Source organism: Channa argus, chromosome 17 (assembly GCF_033026475.1).
Source record: "Channa argus isolate prfri chromosome 17, Channa argus male v1.0, whole genome shotgun sequence".
NCBI classification, from domain to species: Eukaryota; Metazoa; Chordata; class Actinopteri; order Anabantiformes; family Channidae; genus Channa; species Channa argus.
In genome coordinates this window covers 18354035-18373808 of record NC_090213.1, presented here as the reverse complement: position 1 = coordinate 18373808, position 19774 = coordinate 18354035, and the positions used below count along the sequence as shown (strand labels likewise).

Sequence of the window (19774 nt, the reverse complement as noted above, 5' to 3'; positions counted from 1 at the left end):
AGGCAGAGGTTTAAAAGAAGAACTTAACTCTACAAAGTTGATATATTTGAGTATTTGAGTGAGTCACACATGTACATGTCCCAAGTCATTTTGGTCAGAGTCAAGCAAGTTACAAATCAAGTCATATGTTAAAGATTAAGCCCCAGTTTTTAAAATAACTGCTAAGACATGTGCATCACTAAGACATTCATCATGTCTTCATGATAGGTCACACATGTGTCTTGTTCAGAGCCTGAAACTAAACCAATTAATATTTTGAGAAAAATGTACCTGCTCCTCAGCTGAAGTTACTTTGTTACTGTCAAAAATAAACTGTGGCCCAGAGAACTGAAAGGAGTTCAAGCTACAAAAACACATGCTGATGAAGTTTTAATATGCAAAATTATATCACTAATAAATATGATGTACTGTACTATACATCACATTTACTAGACTACTTCAGAGCCAAAAATGTTTTATATCTTGATCTGAATTTATCTGCCAAAGGTATCAATTATTGTCCTTTTTCTTTAGTTGTGAAGAGAACAAACTCTTATTAAATTTGAAGGTGCGGAAATTAACCTCATCTGATCTATACAGGGATGTGTTCAATGAACTGCAAATGTCAGATACATTTTTTTTGTCTTGTACTTATTCAAATCCTGAAATTCATGTTTCTTTATTAAAACAGGATTATCCCTGTTGCGTGTTTTTAATCTTTATTAGATTGCAAACGTTGCAAATGTTATTGCTTTTATGAAGCAAAACTGAAAAGAATGGTCCAGAGGAATCAATGTTTTATGATTTACTGGATATGGCAACAGCTTAAATGGTTCTGGATAAACCTCAAACATAGTTTAACAGCAATTAACCTGTTTGCTGTTGCACATAAAAAAAATTGTATTTACTAAGTCTACTCTCAATTCAGAAATGAGATACACAATGAAGACGTCAGCGTAGAGGTTCTGAATGTGTAATTGTGCGCTGTTCTTCCTTCCCGCTTATTGGACACACACACTTCCAGCCATACATTTAAATTAAGGAAGAGGAGTTTTGTCTATTGGCCAGTGAGACGGTGGCTGAAAGCAGCAATCCTCAAGACAGAAGTATGGCCACTGTTTACATGAAGCTGGAAACGACCTGATCACCCTGATGAAGGCCTCGCAACGGAAAAATGAATTTGATGAATAAAGCTGTGACTAACTGGAGAAGAGTGTGCAGCAGGCTTTATTCTTGGCTGATTTTTGTTTTGTCCCTTGTAAAATTTCAGAGCAGGAAGTAAAGTAAGTGAGCTAATCACCCTGATACAACATTCCGTCTCTCTCTCCTCCTTTGTCTGTCTTGTCCTTTCTCTCTTTGTCTCTCTCTGTTTTGAGCCATGTAACCTGTTTGTGCAGTGATCCACCGGGAAAAGCCTTGGTTTTGTAATGACTACCCCATCACTGACATGGATTCACTGTCTCGCCGGTGTGATCTGTTATCACGTTACTATTGAATTGAGTTTTCATGTTGCCTCTTTATTAAAACGGTCCCCTTGTAAATTACTTAGGAAAAATAAATGCATGTTTCATTTTTAATCTCTTCACCCCACAATCATTTGTTTTATGAAGTTGTTACCTTTATTTATTAGATACAGCCAAAACAAAGAAAAAAAAATGATTTTGGTGAAGAAACTGGGTGTGAAACTAAACCTTTGTATCCACTGGGAGCACAGTCTGTGCCTCTTACAGTGTTTCAGGAAGTTTTCATCAGATCAGCACATGGCTTTGACAGACTCTACACACTACAGGATTATAAAACAGTGTGTTTGCTCCTACAGGGGGCAATTAAAACAGGAGAGGAAGGACGTACTGAGTATGGTAAGAAAGTTATATTATATTTATCTTTTTTTTTTTGTGAACAAGCTGTTTACAATTTTAAACTAGCTGTTTTCTGCAGTGTACTCGCAGATATTGCTGGTTGTTTGGAGTCACAGATTTTTCTGACACCATAAAAGTCAGTGTCTCTTCAACAAGCCAGAACCTTAAGTTATTTCTAACAGTGTGTGTCAGCCTTTCTTTTGCTTTGTGGACTTTCTAATTTCTGTGAAATTACTGTATATTGATTGAAATTTGTGTGTGTTTCTGTGTGTGTGTGTATAAATATGAATATAAATAAATGAATGAATATATTATAGCTATAATACGATAAATCACAGACGATTTGCAGTTAATTGCAATTTATTGATCACATGTTTAATCACATGTTTTGTGCTCAGAATGGACACATACTGACTCAATGAAGCTAATGAACAGAAAACTGCGTGAAAACTCATCAATTCATTTACACAGTAGCAAATTATCATATAATACGTCCCCTTATCCTTTTCTATTGATAAAACAAACAGTAGCCCTGATATTAGTCACTAGGTGAGATTAAAAATGATTAAAGAAATCAGTCACTATCACTCACTTATTTTTCTTTATCTGATGTGGTTCACTGGTACAACTGGTAGTGGGAGGTGGGTCTGGTTTGGTGTGGAGGCTTCTAATAGACCAGAACCTGCTCAGTCATTAGGTTAAGTGACAAATCAGAGTGAGACGTGCAGATAGCTGTTGATTTAGCGTGCTCGTAGCAAATGGCAAACTAACTATGGTTAACACATATCTGGGATCCCTGCATTACTGCTACCATTACTGTCAATCAGTCCAGTGACAGAGTTCCCCTGAGTGTCTCACCTCAGCTGGGATCTGGCTCCCTCCGTTTGCTGCGGCAGCTGCTGCTCTACAGTTGCTGCCCAGCCGTCCGTTAGACAGAGAGGAAGTTGGTAGAGTAGCTGAAACTGTAGTGTGAGTGATTAAACGTAACAGCAGTGGTGGAAGTGCTCAAAAACTGTACTGTAAAAGTATGTATCTATACTGTATTGTATTATATGTACACAGTATATTTACTTATATAAATACAAGTATAAGTATTATACTTTATAAGTACAAGTAGAGTATAAGTGTAAAAAAGTATAAGTACCAAAACACATGATTTATAACTTACTTAAAGTATTAAAAGTACAAGTACTTGACTTTTTTCTGTGAAGCAATGCGGCTTTATGTTGTTAAATGCATAAAAACATTGTGTTTTTCTACTAATTTTACTGACTGTCATATCAACAATATCATACTTTGAATATTTTGTAAGCCAGATCTTTTAAATGTTAATTAAAGAAACAGAAATCCTACAACAAAGAGAGAATTTGAGGCCACATAGTCGGACACACCGCTCCACTGGGTGACGCGTGTCTTAATTCTGAAAAGCTTTGTGAATATTGTCTTTGTGGTCAGTCGCTGTTATTCCACCTTAAATGTAATGCTTGTGCAGTTCACCTGCACGAAAAGACAAAAAAATAGGAAACATGTCACACAGTGAATCCATGGGATTGGTGTTTTTAGTTGTTTGAGTTTTAGTTGTATGTAGTTCTTGGAAAATCACTGAGGTCTATGGCACCAATGAATGAGTGAATCCAGGCTGCAGGCTGACGACTGACCAAACATGAGTAAAGTTTAGCATCTGTGTGGTGATTAGTGTAGCCCGCAGTAGTTCTACATGTTATGCCTTTGTGCCGTGCTAATTTTCCTCATGATGGGTAACTACTGTACACAATCACATCACAAAACCATTTTTAAATGTCTGTGACACTGGAAATACACTCTTGATTAAATGTACATGATTAATGAGGATTCATTTTCATGTAAATTTTACTTTAGCTCTGAACAGGTCCCAATTCTGGAATTTTCAACGGTCTCTGTCCAGGAAAGAGGACAGCCTGGTAAAGGTGTGTATACTGCGTTTTAAACAATAATATTAGAGGTATAATGCAAAAGGAAACACATTTGGAAGATTATCAAAAATCAAGCAATTAAAATGTCTCATTTACCAATTACTCAAACCTGTGCTGTGCTGCTCTACACTGTGGTCAGATACACTCACTCTAGTTCAAGTATCCTTGACATGTTGAGTGTGTAGAATGAACAGAACAGAATTGGACTCCATCTGACCAACTGAAATGATCGTTCCTGAAGGCCACACACACCCACAGTATGTGTGAGGTCTCACAATTCATACTCCATGTGAGGACAAACACCAAGACATGCATTCCAAGAAACTGTGTAGGCCACAGGGATCGGCAACCTTTACTGTACAAAGAGCAATTTTTGGCATCTGTCAGAAAAAGAACATCTGTCTGGAACCACAAAACCCACGACTCCTTTACATGCAGTTTCCAAAGCTTATAATTTTAGTCATTCCTACGCACAAAAGGTTAAAAAGAACCAGCTCATTTTGCGAACGTAATGTGACCAGACAAAACAGTGCCCCTACCTGGCACATAACTCAGATGCAAAGCAATATAACCGTAAACCACAAAACAGTAGTGAATAAAGATTATTTTTATTCTTCTTTTCCCTTTCTTGATAGGAATGGCAATTTTCAAGAATGGCTCAATCATTTTGGCCCTTCTACTGAGCCTTGCTATTCTTAAAACAGGGACTGTCACTAAATTTGGAAAAACTAGTCGACCGGTAGGTTCACTGCATTTTAGAACACTGAACACTAATATTGAAATATTGGCATGTTTTGATAAACACACATTTGAAATGTATTCATATTTTTGGCCTCAGGAACATGATGACAAGGAACACTCCCTACCTCAGGCGAAGCAGAAAAGAAATGGTTAGTCTGAAGAATTCAAATCTAACATATAATATAAAGAAAATTAATATATTAGGAAACACATTTTTACGCTTTTTCATCTTGTCATCTTGTATTTACCAAATTATTTGCTATGACTTTAATAACTTATGTATATCACCGCATTTCTACTAAGACAATTGGTGAATTAATCTAATGTTGAAATATTTGAGGTGATTCAGTCTTTCATGAACGCCACTAGTTTACCCCTTCAACTTCCTAATGAAATAAAGATTCCTGACATTATAAATCACGACAGGTACTTAACCTCTTTTGGAAAAACATATCACCAAAGTTAAAAGTATAGAAATTCAAAACTCTCATTTGACTGGCACTGGCTTCCAGTGTAGATGTGAGGCCGTATTGGCCGTACAGCATCTGTGTCACATATGGATCCTGTCATAACAAACCCAGTGGCATCTGTAAATGCATCAATTCCATTCCAGCTGATGGCCAGTCCTGTCAGCCAATATCAGGCAAAGATGTCATTAAATATTTTTGAAACCCAAACACAATCATTTCAGTGCCACACATTGCATTTTGCTAATAATAAACGTCTGTTTGAGTTCCTGAGGCACCAAAAAGCAAGGAACAAGTACGTACTTGCTGACAAGTACCTGTTCGCGTTGGTGATTGATACTCGGAGCTTTCAGAGTAGTTAAATAGAAACCCCGTACTTAATCTAACCCTAGAGCTTTCGTGCCTAACCCTAAGTGTAGTAACGGTATCCTGAAGTTGTTTTCCCTAACACTAATGCAGTTTTTGTGTGTACATAAAGTTGTTCCTGTGGCGTCAAAACGTCATGTTCGCAAAGCGTTCAATACTGACACCAAAGTGCACCTGCAGCGTCAATACCGGACGCAGTCAAACAGTGGCGCTTCTGGAGCATCCAATCGTGACGCCAAAGGGAACCTGTGGCGTCAATCTGATACGCCAAAGGACGTACCAAAAAAACGGGACAATTTGACACCTTAGGAAGGGTCAATATCTGACGTTGTGGGATAAGAACGTGTTGAATAAACATGTCTGTTAGTGTCATGTAGATCTTCTTTGAGAAGTTCCAAGTTGTCTTGTCTTGTTATTTTTTAGTTGTTGTTTTTAATCCACAATTAAATGAATGAATTACTTAATAAAATGAAATAAATGACATAAATAAATAAATATAATGGCTAATAAATCCATTGAACACTACCTAAAATCAGCACAAAACCGCAGACAGACTTAGACCTCGTTTTAAGGATTATTATTATTATTATTACGTAAGAGCATATTCTTGGTGGTAGGTTTATTTTTAAATGGCCATTAGTGACTAATTTCTCTAGATCTCTGGACCACCGCACTTAGTCTATATGTGCAGTATTGACTTGAAACCCTGAAAGCAAAAAAAGACTGTATGTTATGTTTGACAAATAGCTCTGCTAACTCTGAATGTGACAGATGTTGGAGGCCAGCTGAGCAATAGCAACGTTTCCCTGAATGTGGATCCCTTTGAGCCTGTCAAACACATTGATGATAGAACAGGTAAGAATGGACTTCACACCTCCCTGAACAAAGTGGGTACTAAAATGCTTTACCTCCCCGTATTTTCCTTTGATGCACAGAGCTTGGAGGTTCCTTAATGGCATATTTGGACCACTTTCAAGGTCTTTTCAGCCTTGACCTCAGCCACATAGCAGATTAATGACATTGTAAAGAGTTTGAACCAGTGTGGATCGTTGCAAAACCCTAGAACTAAGTTAAACTGTGAATTAAGATAGAATTTTTGTTTTTTCAGGTTGTTTGGAAGGTAATAGATTAAAACTAGAAATTTAAAAAGTTACAATAAAAAAGTTACAAAGTACACAATTGTGTGAATAACTCAGGAATCAAGAATCTTGTCATTCTGAGAACATGCGATGTCCACATTCGCTGCTCCGAAACTACTTGGAGAAGCTGTGTACTGACAATGTTCATAGGAAAAAGTCATTTTTCAATCACCTGATTAAATTCATAGCTACCCAAAGCACTGAAACAGCACTTATCGGACTAATCAGTCCTCTTGAGATTAACAGTGATTCTAAGACCTTTTCTCACTCTTGTCTAGATCTTAGTTTTCTTTTCATTCTGCTCAGGTTTCTCTAGACTTTGGACTTCCCGATGCTTTGGCCCAGTTCTCACTCACAGTCACCTGGCCACTCCCCTCACGCTCTTTCACACACAGACACACACACACACACACACACACACACACACACACACACACACACACACACACACACACACACACACACACACACACACACACACACACACTCTCTTTGTTTCGTATGTCCCTCTTGCCACCCATCAGGCTTCATGCCAGCTGTGACTAACGCATGCAATCCAGCCATGTGCTTAATGAGCCACTTCATTTTCATGCTTCCTTATTGGCCGGGTTTACTTTTGTCTTTTTGCTCATGTCTGTTACTGGTTCTCAGCCTTCGTTACTTCACTTTTTTGGCTTGTCCTCCACTGGATCTGTTCTGGTACCTCGGATTTTAGATTAAAACATTTGACTTCCTTTAAACATTTGTCACGTCTTACAGTTAAATTCTAAATTACTCTGACCTTAACAATGTAAGGTCAGAGTAACAATTACAGGTTGATCTTTACATACAATTTTTGTTAAAAAATAAAATATAATCTTTAAAAAAATCCGGTGTCCCAAAATGATTCATCCATTGTCACATCTGAACATATATAATTTCTCATTTGTGCATCCTAAAGAAACAATTTTAAATTTTGCCAGCATTCAACACACAGTTCAGTTTATTATGAGCGTTAAACAAAGATTAAAATCAGTGAATTGTTTTAAAGGGTTTTAAACAACCTTTCACTTTATGTAATTGTGTTTTTTCATAAAAGGCTATGTTAATGCAATCATATAGATATTTAGAGGGAAAGGACTATTTGCTGGAACTGCTAACAATTCATAGATTCCCAGAACACAACTTAAACCTTAATGTTTTGAGGGGTCGCAACCTAAATGGTTCAGAACCAAAGGGTTCATTTCTAACAATTTATATTTTTTTTACAATGATTTTAAAATTAACTAATACATCAAACCAATACAGCTGAGTGCATCTGTAGCTTAGTCTGTAGAGCAGCTGTCCATGACTCGACTTGAACCCCAAAGGTTCCCACAGTGTCTGCTACTTGTAAGTGGCTTTGGACAAAATCATCTGCTATTTGACTAAGTGAAATTGTTTAAAGCGAATGCAGTGGAATGAAAACTTTATGTGCTTGTTAAATAAAGTGTAGTATAAAAAAGATTTGGTGAATTGTCCATAAATTGTTGACAAATCATTCTGCATGGGAATATGCAGAATAGAAGCTGACATTAAACTTAAATCAGTTTTTTTATTAAATTTGGTCGACCTGGAGAGTTGACCTAACAGAACAGAAGCATATCGTGTCATGGTCGTAATACCTAAGCTGTTAATTGACCGTATTGCAAAAGGATAGTTTTTCTGGGCTTTAGAAACTGGGTAGTGGCAAGTGTATGTCAATCAGCCACAAGTGTGTAGAATAGTATATGTCAATATAAACAGGCTGTGAAAATACGAGTGCACTTGTTTTTTGCTCAAATGTTTGTTTCTTTTTCCAGTGTGCTACCAAAATGGCAGCAACTTCCAATGCAGATGTAAAGATCCTTATGTTTGGTCATATAATAACTGCATTACCTATGAAGCGTGTGATGACATCATTGACAATATATGCAAATGTATCAACAACCTCCCATCCGACGGGCTGTACTGCCAGCTTAAAGCAGGTGACTGTTTAACATCTCACTGTGAGCTTGAGGCTTTTTATTGAATGTGTCCTTCTGCTTTTCTTTGTAGTCAAAGTAGTGACATTTAGTTCAGTGTCTCCAGGAGGTTTTTGTGGGTATTGAACTGCACAGAGGACGTACGTGATAATGTGACCTCAGCTTCAACTTTCCCACCATTTCCTCCAATTTTAAGAATCTGTGTTTTGACCTTTATTTATCTGGGGAAATTTGAACCATCTAAGCTTCTAGGTTGGACTACTGTAATTCCCTACTTTCGGGATGCACAGTAACTCCCTGAAGAGCCTGCAATTAAAAAAAAAATGCTACTTTTGGTTCCCAGAATTTCCAAAGGTAGAATGGGAGGCAGAGCCTTTAGCTATCAAGCTCCTCTCCTGTGGAACCAGCTCCCCAGTTCAGATTCAGGAAGCAGACACCCTCTCTACTTTTAAGTCTAGGCTTAAAACCTTCCTCTATGATAAAGCTTATAGTTATGCTGCTATAGGCTTAGACTGCCGGGGGACCCCCCTGATGCACCGAGCTCCTTTCCTCCTCTTGACCCTCTCTCCTCTCACCCCACAGTTGACACTAATGAATGACATTAACTTTGTGCGTTTTCTCCCGTAGTTGTCTTTCTTCTTCTCTGTCCCTTTCTGCAGGTGTCCTCGAGCTTTGAAGCTGTGTGTTTTTCAGTGTGCAGCTACTGGTCCTACCAACCTGCCCGATGTTTTGTCACTTTTGTTGATCTTTTTCTTTTCTCTCTTTTCTTTTCTACTTTCCACTCACCCCATCCATTCAAGGCAAATGGCCGCCCACCCCGAGCCTGGTTCTGCTGGAGGTTTCTTCCGTTAAAGGGAGTTTTTCCTCTCCACTGTTGCCTATGGCTTGCTCCAGGGGGAATTGTTGGGCTTTCTCTATACATCTTTATAGTCTTGACTTTATCTGTAGGACTTTGTTGTAAATTGGTGCTATATAATTAAAGTTGAATTGAATTTCTGTACCCAAATCATTAGGTAAAGCAGAGATATACATCAGCAAAATTGTCAGATACACCTTTACACAGTTATAATTTCTCATTTGAAGTTGAAACTGTAAGGTTTCCATGGTTTTTACAATGGAGTAAATACATTATCATGGTCGTGGAATAGTTGGTGGACTCAACTTCACCACCCACTATGAACTCAAAACACAGTGGAATTGTGACCTTTCTGATAATTTTCATCTTAAAAACTGAGCTGTACCTAATGTTTTATAAAGCCGTCTGTTATCTGCAATGTAATTTTATATAGAAACCAAGATAAAACTCAGTCGAAACTAGGAGAAAATTTGACTTTAACACAACAATTATAACATTTTCCAAGTTTTGGAGGGACTTGCCTATTACTACAATATATCTGAATACCAAAATCTAATCCTTTTAAACACAGCAACTATATCTTGATGCAAAATATTGTAATTTATCCAATATTATTTTACAGATCCAAAACCGGTTCTTAAAACAGATCTTAACACTACAACAGCTGCAACACCAACATCTCAAGGGTATGGTTAGGGAGGACCCAAGAGATGACAGTGCGAGGGATTAAAAATAACAAAAGGGGATTTTTATCGACAGAAACTAACAATGCAAATGGAAATCGCTCCTAACAGGAGGGTATGAGAAACAGGATTCAGAACAGATAAAGACCAAGACAAACTAACCACAGGACCAGAGTTAACTTAATAGAAAATAAGATGACAACAGAAACCAACGTTGACCACAAGAGGGGAACATAATTTACTTAAACAAACACAGCAAAGGCTCAGGGAAAAATAAGGCTGGGGCATAAAAGAACAAAATCTAAATGAACACACGGGGAAAAAAACATAGGCTACTAAACAAATAAGGCACGGGGAAGTCTGAGGAAACTAACAACCAGGGATAAACTAAAGAAATAAGACACTAACAGGAATATTACCAAACCTCAGACCAAAGAGTACAGATGCACAGAGTCCAGAATACAAGGTCAGAATTGTAAGAGTCCGGTTTGTTAAGAGTTCAGAGTGTTGACTGGGGATTAGACATCGAGGATCTGGCAGTGAATTGTGGGGAAGACTGGACTCGAAAATTGAGGGGAACAGGTGCAAACAATGAGGGATAACGAACGTAAAGCTAAGGAACAGGAACTAGGCTAAGTCCAAGGGGAGGAAGTGAACTGGGACCATGACAGAGCAAGTGAGCACTTCCCAAGCGTATTCCCAAAATATTTCTTTCATTATTTTTTACTTTTGTACCTGTTATGACTATTACTTTATAACTTCTTGTAACTTGTTATAACGAGTTGTTTTTTTTTTTTTGATGCCTTGCATCACCTATTGACAGTAATATAAATATATTCAAAAACTGTACAGCCGATTATGAATGTGATTTGGTCGTGACAGCTGGTTGTACCAATGTGGTCCTGGTCGGTGCCGGTCTGGCCTAATTGCCATGGACATTTGGCAGAGATCCAGTTTTTGCCAGTCATTCCCACAAACCTTTTTTAAAAACATGTTTAATATTCATGACCAGTACCTGCGACTGATTGTGTACAGATGAGTCAGGCCTACAGTAAGTACAGCTTTACATGAATGGAGCAATGTTTTATTCATTTTACCTTCATTCCCCTCAGTAGGAATGAAGGTGTGTCCTCGCTGTTGCTCCTTTTTTTTTTTCATCTTCAAATAAGCTAAAAAGTCAAAGTTCTCAGTTGTCGCCATGTGTGTTTGGACACAAGAACATGTCCAGAATTTCCTTGAGTAAGTCATTAAGTAAGTTACTCGGTTACTCAGGTGTGTGCTCCTTCCTTAAGGCAACTTTATGTGTGAACTGTCCAGCTAATTTTGTGGTGTGTCCCCAGCTTAAGACAAGACCTAAACAGGAATAGAACTTTGCAGCTTTGTCACCAGTTGCTATAACAAGTCCAATCAATGCAATCGTTTCTTTTAGATACTGTTGTTACAACGGATGTAATCACAACAGCTGCACCACAGATTTGTTATCTGTGGTGCCTTTGCATGACTTACTGAGGCAAAGATCAAATGGCCTGCGGTGTCAGAACAGTCAGTCTGTCATTAAATGATAATTACATTTATAAATTCAAATCATGATTCTGTGTAAACCGTTGTATTTTCAGCTACAAGTGTGACCAGCCAACATACCACAGTGGCAACAACAATTTCAGAAGCGTCCTCTTCAACATCTCCAACCACGGATTTCAGAACAGCTAATAGTACAACAGCTAATACAACTAACCCCACCACAAGCACTCCCACTGCTGGTACCGATGACCCCACCTTGACCACTACCATGACTGATACCACTGTCCCCACAATGCCAAATAGCACGGCATCCACTATTGCATCAACCCTGTACAGTAGTCCACTTTCTTCTACTGTACCTACCACTTATCCCACTACCACTATTAACAGTACAACGGCTGCTATAAATGACCTCACCACCATGTCAGTTATGTCTGATACCAATATTTCTATTATGACAAATACCACACCTTCAGACATAGCTGCCACCACCACCACAAACAATACCACAACGACTGACACTATACCTACGTGGTTTAGTTTGCCTAATAACGAAGCCCCCTCTATGATCCCTACTATGGCTACTACCTCTCTCTCCACCACGACGACTGCCACAGTTAAAGCTACAAACTTCACAATAACCATAGCTGCCACTACTTCTCCGACCATGATCACTACCACACCTGTTATCAAGTCTCCCACCATCAATAATGCGACAACTAATACCACCATCCCAACAAATACTACAACTACTGCCACAGCTACTACCACTGCCTCAACCTACATGATTACTACAGCTGATAGCACTGTGCCCACCACGACTACCATAAATAATACTACTGTCCCTATCACAAACACCACCATGACCGATACCCTAGCTATGACTGCTACCACTGTCCCCACCACTATCAGAGGCGCCACAACTACTTTCACGGCTGGTACAATGACCACTATTATAACTACGACCACTGTGCCCACCAAGACCATTACTATGGCTAATACCTCTCTCTCCTTAATAACTACAAATACTATGACCGTCCCTGCTGCTTCGGTAACTACCATGACCAATATCACGGATTTTACCAGTATGACCGCATCTGCAACCATTGCAACAACTACCAGTGCCTCTTCAACATCCACAACGACTGCTGCTGGACCAACACCTACAGGTATTGTTTTATTGACAAATGGGGAAAGGAAGCCACTATAAATTGCCTCTGTGATCGATCCAATGATGTTTTATTTGTCATGGAAAACCAGCTTTGTTTCTAAAGTACAGTTACAGTATATTTACATAGGCATTAAGTTTATGCTGGAGTCGCCAGGTTTGTCTGCTCTCTTGTGTTTTGTTTCCCTATTTTGGTAGTTGTGTCAGTATGTCACCAAAGAATATATACTTTTTGGTTTTTTCATCTGCAACAGTATTTGCTTTGGAAATGTCAGTCACATTAGACAAGGAATATACATCAGAATTGAGCAATGCCTCAAGTCCTGCATTCAAGGAGCTTAAATCGAGGATCGATACAGTGGTAAGTGTGATGTTAGTCAAGCATAATTTGTATTTTCAGTTTTTTTTATATTGTAATATTTAACATTTATGATCTCTTTACAGTTAGAAAAGAAGTATGAAAAGATCCCCGGGGTTGTTGCTGTATTTGTAACGAAGTTCAGGTACAGTATTTAAATTAATATATTTAAAACTGTGAATTATTATTCATACAGCATCGCATACAACTTAATATTTGTTTTGTGTTTTGCCAACAGAAGAGGAAGCATAATTATAGACTATGTTATTGCGACTACAGATGTTAATTCAGACGAACTGGCTGAAGCTAATCAAGAAGTCTCTCAAGTAATGCAGCTTATTGCCCCTGTCATTGGCTCTGTTTCTGCAGTTTACAAGAGTAAGTAAAGAATATATATATTCACTCTGAAGTCCACTGAGCCTCTTCCATATTTTTTCAATTCTTTTTAATCCATCATGGTGCAGTCCTTCACCCCTCTCCATCTGGATTGTGCCAGTGTAGTGGATTCCACTCTCTTTTAGGTGTTGCAACAGGGAACTGATGTAAAGTAGTTGTCCGCAAAGACCTTGTGAATTTTTCACTGCTGGAAGCATCGAAGCCATTTTCAGCACAACTTCTCCTGTAACACTTCCCCACATCATAAAACTCCATTTGGAAGATTTTCCATTTTCCCATAATTTTATCAACAGCGTGGCATTGTTTCGGAAGGTATGCAGAGAAACTGTTTTTGTACCCATGGCCTGAGCTTCCACAGCTTATCTTTCTTTGCATCATCAGTCAAAGTGAATCAGGGTTAGCAATTTCAGAAAAGGATATCGAGACATCACATAGGGACCTTTGTCTCTCACACATCTGTACTAACCCATATGCATGTGCATGCTTACAGCCTGCTCTATCTCTTTGGCAGTTGTGTTTACTGACTTGCCCTCTTTTTGCACATTGTACAGATTTGTTTGTTCTGCAGTTTCCTGTGGCATTTCATCAGTGACAAACAGTTTTAAACATGGTGTCCAGTCACACCTGTCCCCTATGCAACACTGAATGATGAAATCAACAGATGGAGCTTGATATTGTATTTTGATTATTTATCTTTATTCTGTCCTTTTTGCTTTGCCCTTCACTGACATCTATGTGATTGTCTTGTGAGTTTTTGTTGGGACCTCAACTTGGCACTTGTCTGGGTTACACTTTCATTTTAATAGTCTTCAATAGTCTTGCTATCTGAACGTCCATCATAATGCAGGACCTGAGGAGCCCAGTTCTCCTCATCCTCTTTATCACCTTGCCCAAAAATTTTCCTACCAAGATTGTCTGGATAATTTCATTACAGTGGCCATTTTGAAAAGCCCTTTAACTTCCTGCAGTGGCATGATAATCCACTAGAGGGCAGAATACATGTATCAGGTCATATACAACAGGTTTTTAGGTCTCAGAAACTTGCGTAACAAATATGATACAAATGGTTACATACGTATTGATGCTGCCTTTGGTACTAAGTAAATCCTAACCTTTTTTTTTTTTATTCAGAATATTTATTACAACACTGTTATGGATGGATTAGAGCATTTGCAGCAGTTTCACACCCTTTGGATGAAACTTTAGTTTTCTTCTGACTGGTCATTATAAGATTAAATTTCACATCATTTTATGCAGTGTGGTGTTTTTGTTTTTGTCTTTTTTTATTTTGCTCTTTCCAATTTGTCTCTCCAAAAGGTCCAACTTTAATCAACATTCCAGATCTCACATATACTGGAAGCAGCATGATATTGACATGTGGTCCACCTCCTGAAAACATTATTTTGGGACATATTTCTAGTTCAGAGTGGAAATTTAAAGAACTGAACATTAAAGATGGTGGAAGAATCAAAATAAGTACAACCAGCAGTGTGTCAAAGCTCACAGTTAACAATGTTATCCTTGCTGATATTGGTAAGTCTTGTTGAATTAACTAATAACTCATTTGACGTTTCTTTAAGAGAACAAATTTAATCTGCTTGTGTTATAGATTTCAAAGTAATGACAACAGTAATTTTCCGCACATGCTGGGCAACAATATAATAAATATGGGTTTCATCTTTCCAACCATTATCTGAGCGGCTTAACCTTTTAAGGGTCATAGGGTTGCAGGAGCAAACTGATGTAATTGAACGTCTTTATACTGTGGGAGGAAACTGGAGTTAGAAAACCCAAGCAAGCATTGGGAGAACATCCAAACTCCACACGGAAACCCTAACTCTAGAGTGTTAATCTGTTTCTTAATGCCTTCTTTATGATCAAAAAAAGGTGTGTTTAGCTCTGAATTTGGTTTCTATTAAAAACAAATAATGAATTGTGAAGCCCATGACGTTTTGTCAATGTCAATTTAAAGATCAATCCGAGTTGTGTTTTGATATGCAAACTGATTCCTTATGAAGACACAGTTGTGTCTGCATTTATTATTTCATGATACTGACAGTGTTAAAAAAAAAAGATATACAAATACATTTAGTTTGGAATTATTAACATATTGGCATATTTGAAATTCTAACATATCGGCAGTTATCAGTTTTGCTTTGTAATCATTAACACCTACTTTACTGCTTATCACAGGAGCTTACAAATGTACTCTAAAGGGCGATAGAATGGATTTCCTTCAACTAGGAAACGTAACAGAGGCTCACATTAAACAAGCTCCCAATGTGCGTCTGCAGAGTGAAGTAAATGTTGAATGCACAGACAGACAGATGGACTTCACACCACTTAATTGTTGTGTGCAGCAGCCCTACAGAGTCGGCTGGTTTCAAAGGACGACACCGTTAACTTCAAGTAGGTGTGAAGTTGTGATACTTTTAAAAAACTTCCCATTGTAGCCGTGCTGAGAATATAGACACGAGTTTTAACTGTTAATCACTAACAACAATGTTAAATCTTCACAGATTCAACTAATGATACAGAAACTTACTGCGTCACATATAATCACAAGCTCAAAAGCTGCAATGGATCACAGGAAGAAAAATTAAGGTTTCAATGTAGGGTAGATGACCCAGCGGGTTATGAAATGACGACCACGATGACCATTTTCAACGAGAGTAAGAGCAATTTTTTGTTATGTAGCTGTACTATTCCTTCGATGTTTCTACTATCTGTTGCACTAACTGATTATTTCATTCTCAAGCTGCCCAGTGTGATGAACCACCGTTTGGGACTGGACGAGTAGGTGACAAAGCAGTCATAGGTTGTGACAAAGGTCAAGAGGGCAGCAAAGTTGCGGTTTGTCAGAAAACAGAAAATGTAGAGTGGAAACTTGAGAGTGACGCCTGCATCGTAACAAAAATCAAGGAGTTATTAATTGATTCCCAGGTAAGTGATCTACCAAACTAGTTTCTTGATGTTGAGGAGATCTTACCACACCATGTTGTGGTTTGGGAGCTTGTGATTAAAATACTACAACATGCCTCCAGGTCCCTGATTACTTCTGCTACTAATGTGCAAATGCACATACATGTTGTAGTGGAGTGCATTGTAAGAGGAGGTGGTTCTAAAGTTCTAGCCCCCCCTTTTTAAAATGAATGAGGTGGCCAAAGCTTTACAACCTAATAATAAATTATGATATTGTAAAAGTAGAATTTATGGTAGAGCTGCTTTATTGAATCACATTACATTGTACAACCATACCAAATAAAGTGCTAAGTGAGTGTGTGTGTGTTTGCATATGTATATATTTTATGATTTTTTATTTCAGGATTTGATGGTGGAAGAAATACCGGTGTTTGTGGTCAATCTTGATCGTACAGTCCAGCAAGACAAAGCGGAGATTACAAATTCGTCCAAAACCGTGTCAGCTGTTGTTGATATCCTAAGCAACATTGCAAATGTTTCCACTGATGTTAATGAAACTGTTATGCAGGTAAGTTAAAGAATAAATCTGGCTATTGTTGTATTTTTATTATCAACACATCTCATTAGGACACAATAATAGTGAATTCCATAGGTCTGTAAATCCACATCCCCCGTCACTCTGCATTAACAGAGAAAGCTGATTTCTCTGGGTAACCTTGTTACTTCTGTGGACTAACAATGAAATGTCTTTTTACCTACAGAATGTGCTAAACACTGTTACTGTCATCATTGGTGATGATGCTAGAGATTCTTGGAAGCTTCTGAATGCAAATCGGAGCAGCAACGCCAGCTCAATATTACTTGGTTCACTGGAGACTCTCTCTAATAAATTGGTCGGGGAGTTTAACTTTGAGACTAAACTGATCCTTCTCAACAGAACCACTTTTAACAACTCATTTAGGGCAAACCTGAACTCCAGCATCATGCTGCACATAACAGACACCAACGTAAGCAACATATTTGTCACCACCATCACCTTCTCCTCCCTTAATAATGTTATGCCGGCGCGAAACTCCACGAACAACTTCAATGCCACCAGCAATGAAACTGTCAGCGGCAACGCCATCAATGCTAATGTGGTGCTTGTTAGACTGAATGGAACAGCTCATAATGTGACTCTGAGCTATGTCAAGCTGAACAACTCTCTGACAGCGAACCCGCAGTGTGTCTTCTGGAACTTCACTGTTTTCAATAACCTCGGTGCTTGGGATAATGGAGGTTGTCAATTCGTTTCCGACATAAACAACAAAGTAACCTGCAGCTGTAATCACCTCACCTCCTTTTCAATACTGATGGCTACAGACATCCCCGCATCGCTGAGAGAAGCCTTGGATATAGTTACCTATGTTGGAGTTGGGATATCACTGGCAAGCTTAGTTATATGTCTCATCATTGAAGGATATGTCTGGAAAGCCATTACCAGAAATAGCACGGCCTTCATGCGTCATGTGTCCATTGTTAACACTGCCCTGTCTCTGCTGATCGCTGACATCTGTTTCATCATTGGAGCCGCCATTGCTAAGAACCCCGTCCAAGACCCAGGGGAGGACTACAACGTTCCAGTTAGCCCATGTAGCACAGCAACATTTTTTATGCATTTTTTCTACCTGGCTCTCTTCTTTTGGATGCTCGTGTCAGGCCTTCTGCTCTTTTACCGGACAGTCATGGTCTTTTCCCAGATGTCCAAGTCAGCCATGTTGGCCATCGGCTTCACCTTAGGATACGGCTGCCCTCTGATCATAGCTGTCATTACTGTTGCTGTCACGGCCCCGGGACATGGATACATCAGGAAGGACTATGCTTGTTGGCTCAACTGGACTGAAACGAAGGCCCTTCTGGCCATGGTGATACCTGCCCTAACAATCGTTTTCATCAACATTTTAATCATCATGGTGGTCCTGTTTAAGATGCTGAGAAGAGGTGTGGGAGACACGGCCCAAAGAGATGAAAAACATACACTGGTGGTCATTGCAAGATGTGTGGCCATTTTGACTCCTTTATTTGGACTGACCTGGGCTTTGGGAGTGGGAACCATGGTTTCATCAACAAATAAAGGAGTCCATATAGCCTTTGCATTCTTCAATTCTCTGCAGGTATTACTGCAAATTTGTATATTATGAAACTTATTGATTACAAAGCTGTATTTCTGTGCAATATAACTCATGTTTCTTTCAATTCCTCAGGGATTTTTCATTTTGATGTTTGGGACACTGTATGACCCAAAGGTATGTTAAATTTAAATTCAAACATTTAAAAACACATGTCTGTACAGAAGGCCAACATGTTTTATTCAATGAACAAAGGCAGTTATTTGTTTGTTGGTAAGACTTAAATGAGAATAATACCACAAAATGGAAGATGCAGAGCTCCACTGCTGCACAATAAAATAACACAATTTCCTATTTCATTCCCTACCTATTTTTTGTTGTGTCCCTAGGTCCATTCTATCCTCTTAAGGGGATTATCCGAAACATGCATTTGCTGTAATTCATCAAGAGTAGGGAACTTTTTAATAACAATACAACGTTATACACTGTATGATTTAAAACGTTTATGTGTAAAATGTATAAAAGTTAATTTTATACATTTGTTGCTTTTGCAGGTTTTCAGTGGTAACCTTTCCACTTTGATAGGTCGACTGCGAGGACGAAGATGTAAGTTGATTTACATTAAGCGTCTTTTGTGCTGACATAAAACCGTCCAATCAGCAGTGTGTTTTTCTTCTTACAGATGTCTACCGTGTTCCACAAACGGCAAATTCAAGCCGCAGTGACGCATTGGAGTCATAATCTCACTGTCCAAACAGTGCAATGATCAGTGCCATATATGCCATGAATGATTCTTGAGAGAAAGAATTTTAAGTTTTTTGAGGAATTATCTATTTTATCAGAAACTAGGTTATGTTTTATAAATGGATGTTTTGCAGTAGTTCCTAAATCAATCTGAATTTATTGCTATGCAGACGGCAATGATGTGTCGGCATTTTTATGTCCCCTTGAGCAAATGAAAAGTAGCTACTAATTACCTATATTAACAAATTATTTACCTTCTTTCGTATTAGTAATGTTTTGGAAAATATTATAACTCATAAGTCCTTTGTTTTTAACTCTCTGCTTGGAAACAATGTTAGCTTTTTACTTTCACTTATACCACCCAAGGTATATTTTGTTAAATAACTCTGAATTTGAAATTCACTAAATAAAAACAAATAATTATAATAATAAATTGCATGCTATATTTTACGAGATGTATCTTCCACATTGCTGTGGAAACATACATAACTATAAGTGCTCTCATATCTTTGTTGTTCCAACATATTTTCCAT

At 38.3% G+C, this 19774-nt stretch overlaps 1 protein-coding gene across 1 annotated transcript; it reads left to right on the top strand.

The window, feature by feature from the left end:
• The first annotated feature begins 8351 nt into the window (after positions 1–8351).
• Positions 8352–18936, top strand: LOC137102930 (adhesion G protein-coupled receptor F5-like). Its single transcript, XM_067482873.1, has 13 exons — positions 8352–8488; positions 11641–12714; positions 12968–13074; positions 13158–13216; positions 13310–13449; positions 14785–15000; positions 15661–15876; positions 15987–16139; positions 16226–16410; positions 16793–16957; positions 17151–18542; positions 18633–18674; positions 18907–18936. The coding sequence occupies exons 2-13, from the start codon at positions 11814–11816 to the stop codon at positions 18934–18936; spliced, it is 3606 nt and encodes a 1201-aa protein (XP_067338974.1). The 5' UTR covers positions 8352–8488; positions 11641–11813.
• Positions 18937–19774: the final 838 nt, after the last annotated feature.

Excerpts from the sequence above, each read along its gene's own strand:
- LOC137102930 (XM_067482873.1), top strand. The coding sequence starts at position 11,814 with ATGACTGATACCACTGTCCCCACAATGCCAAATAGCACGGCATCCACT. Across the intron at positions 15,001-15,660 it reads TGTTATCCTTGCTGATATTG|GAGCTTACAAATGTACTCTA; the intron begins GTAAGTCTTGTT and ends TGCTTATCACAG. Across the intron at positions 18,543-18,632 it reads CATTCTTCAATTCTCTGCAG|GGATTTTTCATTTTGATGTT; the intron begins GTATTACTGCAA and ends TCAATTCCTCAG.